Source organism: Stegostoma tigrinum, chromosome 37, assembly GCF_030684315.1.
Source record: "Stegostoma tigrinum isolate sSteTig4 chromosome 37, sSteTig4.hap1, whole genome shotgun sequence".
Classification (NCBI taxonomy): Eukaryota; Metazoa; Chordata; class Chondrichthyes; order Orectolobiformes; family Stegostomatidae; genus Stegostoma; species Stegostoma tigrinum.
The window spans coordinates 26,180,760-26,186,759 of record NC_081390.1 but is presented as its reverse complement, the minus strand read 5'-3'; the positions used below and the strand labels follow the sequence as shown (position 1 = coordinate 26,186,759).

At 36.6% G+C, this 6,000-nt stretch overlaps 1 protein-coding gene across 1 annotated transcript in view; it reads right to left on the bottom strand.

The window, feature by feature from the left end:
- Positions 1-275: 275 nt before the first annotated feature.
- col13a1 (collagen, type XIII, alpha 1) overlaps positions 276-6,000 on the bottom strand; it is a 222,011-nt gene continuing 216,286 nt past the window's right edge. Inside the window, exon 44 of the mRNA XM_048563494.2 lies at positions 276-4,576. Coding sequence (XP_048419451.1) covers positions 4,574-4,576 — 3 coding nt within the window. The 3' untranslated portion in view covers positions 276-4,573. The remainder of the gene's footprint in view (positions 4,577-6,000) is intronic.

The window sequence follows — 6,000 nt, the reverse complement described above, 5'->3', positions numbered from 1 at the left end:
AACTTTTTGGGAACCCTGCATCATCCCCTGATCTACCCGATTTATATCGCCTGCTTTAACCTCTGTGGTTGTCACATTGAAGCTGCAACGTGCTTGCTTTAAGTCCACTCTGTTCTTTGAGTCTCATTTCCAATGAATAAATGTGCGCTCCAAGATGATGGGTTTGGGCACTGTATAGTGCAATTAAGGACCCACACCAATCTCTCTTGGCCCTTGTTAATTTAAAAAAAACACAAAGCAGAATTTCACTTTGAAAATTTTATATTTTGTACAGCAGATGAAACAAAGACAAAACAGATAAGCCAAAAGAATCTTAACCAACAGATGATCCATCACTGAAGCAATAAAGCTGTTACAGTCAAATGGGAAAAATAAACAATGAGTTCGGATCAGCTACAGCGTCCGACATAAAGCAGGAAAAGTTACCTGTACTAAAGGCACAGGTACAGGGAGTTACATTGGACAAATTGCTATCAGTGTTTTTGGAAAATGGATTTGTTAAAAAGGTGGAATATACAGTCAAAGATATTGCATGCCAACAATAAAGGTGAACATTCAGCAAACAGAGTCATCAGCAAACAATGTTAACATTCGGATCTCCGCTGCTTCACAAAAATTGAACTGGAAGTTGAAGTCAGATTTACTGATTTCCTTCACACATAAACTCAAAAAATATAATACAAGTTCATTTACAAGTATTTTATAGTATTATACATCTTATGCTACAAAAGCAATTCTCAATATAAAATTTTTGTAACTTTTTGAAATTGTTACTGCTAACAAATAAGCTTCAACAAATGTTTTTAATTAAAATTGAAGGCTTTAAAAATAAGTTAAGCATCATAAATGCAAAATTATATGTTGCAATTAAAACTGGTCATTAAAAATGAAGGTATAGCTGAGATAATTTCTGCAGCTATGATGAAGATTCTATCCCCACTTCTAAATAATGATTCCTGTAACAATAAAGTTGTTGTATGGGAAATGATGTTTAGGAGCAATAGCAGATGGGTTTAAGAAAAAGTCAAGTGGCTAAATCTTTCCAGAATGTGAAAGCATTCTGCAAAGGAATAAAACTGTGTTTGATAAAGAGATGGTACATTTTCAGAAGTTATTGCTTCTCAAGATTCACTGATTACAAAAAACCGAAACAGTAACTTTTACAACAATTTAATACTTTATAGTTTGAGTGCAGTAAAAATATATCTACAGATGTATATTGCAAGTGTAAATTCAACCAACCAACAGGTTTGTTGAGAGAACTCTGAATGCAGTGCTTGTTGTTAAATTGTTTGAAGTAATGTTGAATAGCTCTCCCAAAGAACTAGCAGAGATACAATGGAGCAAATGGCCTCCTTGTGTGCTGTATCATTCTACAACCATGGCTTTATGTGGAATTACTGCAAAATGGAATTTAATTCTCATATGTCACACTGCAATGACTTACAAAAACAAAAAATGTCAATCAAATAGGAATGACTGGATGCCTCTTGTAGCTACAACAGAGAGGCATGTGCTAGATGGATCTTGCTTGTTAAAAAATAACTAATTCCATAATTATCAAGCATGCAGTAGTGGATTCAAAGAATGTTCTTCATAGGCCATACAAGTTAACACTTTTATTCTGCAGTCCAGTAGCACTTTGTCTGAAGCACGGAGCTCTGTGACAACGTAGACTTAATATTTCCATTATAAGGTTGGTTTGAACATCACTCTTTGTCCGATAGCCCCTCAGAGAAGGATTTTTGCATTGTTTACTGTGCTCCAGATATATATATAAAATCAAACACTGGTGTCAGCTTGATGGATGGAAGTCTTCATTTATATATAAAGTTTAACAAAGAGATATGACGTTTTTCAAATCTAAATGCAAACATCTGAAGAAACAGATTATGGAGTCTTTTACAAAAGTAAAACCAGAGGTGGGTAATAAGCAATTTTCTCTCACTTCTCCCCACCCCCAAAAAACTCATTCAAAAATGCAGGAAAAGCAAGAAATCAGGTTTTCTTTCAAAGAATGGTGATGATACCAATTATTTATGCAAATGAACTGTACAAAGATGCCGATACATCACCATTCAAAAATAAATGATGCAAACTGCCAGCAGTTCTGGTCAGTTTCCCCAAAACACATTGATTAAAAAGGAATCATTTAATGTTTGGCAGTGTGTTTATCTGATACTCTTGTAGAAGGAAGAGAAAACAAAAATGCTCAGTGAAGGTGGCCATTTAGTTAATGGTCCACCAAATGTATAGCAATACATTAAACTGCTCAACAGGTTGTCCCTGTGTATCGTGAAAGAATGAGGCTCACATCTGAATTCAAACGGACCCTTCAATTCCACAGTCAAAATGTATGCGCTCCCATTCTGCTGCTTTGCATGTATCACCTGGAATGTGGTGATGAACATGGTTCAATCTACAGACCTCACTGATCGCTGCACACAAACCTCTGCTGGAGAGTGGAAGTGGCTTTCTGAAACTGAAAACATTCAGCACTCCGTTCCTCCAATATGTTTTGTTTTGGTGGCAAACATTTTCTGACAAGAAGTCATGGAAGGCTCCTCCACAGCAGTCTCAAATTGTTTCCAGTGCTGGCCAACTCCATTGCTATTTTGCATTCAGCCACGGTGTCTGGCCCTGGCAGTGGCAAATGTAGCAGTTCAGAAGTCATCGCTTCAGGTGGCACTCATGGGCAAACACATGCTCAAAACACAGGCTCATGCAGCATCAGGTACAAAAACAAAACATGCTCTCTGGTCCCTGGGATCTGGATACTACTTGATTAGAAATCCTGACTGGTAATTTTTACTGAGTTGGGTAATTCATGCAAAAAAATTCAAGAAGGTTTCAGCTTTCTGCTGGACCTAATGTATTGTCTGTTCTTCAGGTCTGTACTGTATTTAACAGGATAATAATTGTAATTAAACTTACAAGCCATGTGGGTTTTGCAAAGGGCACTGAAAGGAATCAGGGACCAGAGAATGTGCAAAAGTGAATTTGAGTTTTTTAAGAAAGTACTTGAAAACTAACCATCAGGTGGAAAAAGTGCACTTTCAGCAAACTGACATTGTTATTTCTGCAGTTTTACCACAGACGCTAATAATTCATTTGACATAAATTTAAATCAAACTGCTGAATGCTTGAGATAAAATTGCAAAGAAATGCAATAAATTTACTTTCTGCTAACATCACCAATGGCGGTTTCTGCAGCGAAAGACACACTGTAGTTGCACAGAAAATTGTACAGGATCATTGGCATTATTCATAGGCACATGGGATATGAAAACGTGGAAGTTACACTAAACATTTATAAAACATTAGTTCAGCCCCAGGTACAGTGCTGTGTCCATTTTTGGGAACAGCACTTTAGGAAGTATGACAATAGCCACGAGAAGGGTACAGAAGGGATTAACTAAAGTGGTACCAGGAATGTGGGACTAACCTACAGGTAAAATGACTTTCTCTGACTCTCACAGCTAAAGTAAAAGCACTGGCTTTGTAGCCTAGACATTGGTCAGTGCAGGGTCTATTTTAAAGCAAAATACCAATGGCTCAAGCATCAAGTTATGGTTGTCAATGGGGCATAATCCTCACCAGCATCTTGGTAAAGGTAGATCATATATATATTTATTTAAACTTTACGTTTGATACACAAGTCGAAAAAGCTGTTAACAAATGTCAATGATATTCTTCTGTATCGTTTTAGTTAAAAATCAATGAGGAACCTTCGTTTTATTGGGGCTGTCAGAGAGTAAAAGTCTTCCTTGGCACTTCCCATTCTGCCTGTTATTAAAAAAGTCCACCTTCAGTGAAAGGACATTGGCATTTGTCAGGAGCCACACTGCCTGCCAATTTCATCAACTGAAACCTCATCGTGCAACTTGAATTAAGAGCTGTTGTAGTGAGGCATTTGTAGCAGACACAGGCTTTTGAACTTTGCTTTTCTTGGTTAATGAGTATGAAAATGCTGGGATGACAGTGTGGTATTATTATTGCTATAGCTGGGAACAATCAGCGATCAGCTAATATAGTTCAAATATTTGGACTCGATACAGATTCAAGAATTTAACTTTTTTTTGCTTAAAAATATAAAGCAGAAATACATCTGTTCCTTTCCAGTGTCCATTAGCAGTAGCTGTGGTAAAGTGGTTGGATTGCTTTTCCTGCACTTAAGACACTAGGATTTATGCACACTTGTGCAACAAGTATTATCTAAGCAAGGCAACACCGCAGAGATATACCGTGGTCCAGGGAATTGACTTCAAATAACAGTCTGCAATGAAGTGCAGTCCAATAAATACAACACAATAAGTTATAATGCAACAGTGGCTTTTCATATTCTGCACAAATATCATGCAAATAATACTGCTGTATTATGCAATAAAATTAGTGGATGAATACACACAGATGCAAGGACAGTTGTAGACAAGACAGAATTTAATACAATCTATACAAAATGTGAACTTAAAATATGCAATTGTTTTTTAAAAAAGATAACTTTTATAATTGCAAAAAATTGTATAAAAATAAATATTCTATGTACACACTCCATTCTGAGGTTAGATCGTCATCACTGCAGAAAGAGCAAAGTAAACTCGAGTTAGTTCAAACTTCAGCACTTTAAAAACCAAACAGATATGGAACAAATAAAGAACAATTAGAAAGGAAATGGAATTTGACTAGTAATGTATTATATTCCCTAATGCTGAGGAGGAAAGAGTCACATATGATTCACTTTGCTATGAAAGTCAATTCAATTTGATTTTTTTTACTTATGCACTCCTTACTTTTACATACTGTATGTTATCAAACACAAAAGTCAGCTGCTCTGCCTTTACCAAAGCAATATTCACTGCTCCATGGTCTAATTCAAACAAATCCCAAGTACTGTTTTCAGCTTATTGTGAGTGGGCACCTCAGCGGGAGAGAATAAAACCAAAGGTTATTAATTATCTTAGGCTCATTACTTTTAGGACAATCGTGCGTCGCTTAAAATGAAGAGCATGCATGAAATGGCTGGGCTATTACACTCAATATCATGGCAACAAACTCATGTTATTGATGCCTGTTAAAACTTTGGATTGTAACAGGGAGTCAGTGATGTAGACATTTCACTGACTGGGTAACCCAGAACCTCAGGCTAAAATTCTGGGGATGTGGGTCCAAATCCCAATATGGCAGATGATGAAATGTGAATTCGATAAAAATTTGGAATAAAAAGCTGGTGTAATAATGACAACTATTGATTGTCATTTAAAAGAAGTATCTGCATCGCTAAGGGAAGAAAATCTGTTAGTCTATCCTACACGTCACTACAGATTCTCCTAACTGTCCTCTGGACAAATAGGTATGGGCAATAAATGCTGGCATGGCCAGTGATGCTCACATCCCATAAACAAGTGAACAAAAAAACATGCAGCATAATTTCCAGCCTCAAAACTTTTACTTACTGAAGATTGTTCTCATTCTGGACAATGTGGCTCAGCTTTAATGATCAATGTACATTCCTACTGTACAATTGTCATTGATAATATTGCTGTTTGTTTTATTGTGATCTGATGACATTTTACAAACACTAATTCATCTTGTCCAATCCTGATTAAATTTACCAACTGGAACAAAGGAGGTTGAGAGGCGACCTTATAGAAGTTTATAAAATCATGAAGGTTATAGATGGCAAATGCCTTTTCTTTACGATGGGGGATTTAAAGACTAGGAGGCACATTTTTAAGGTGACAGGAAAGAGATTTAAAAAAGACACAAGTCAAAATTTTTTTTATATAGAGTTGGTTCGCATGTGGAATGAACTTCCTGAGGAATTAGTGGATGTGAGCACAATTACAATGTTTAAAATACTTGAATAAGTACATGAACAGGAAAGGTTTGGAGGCAGAAGGGCCACGAGCAGGCCAGTGGGACTAGTTTGGGATTACTCACACAAACAGAAGTTGCTGGAAAAGCTCAGCGGGTCTGTGAAGACAAACATCAGAGTTACCC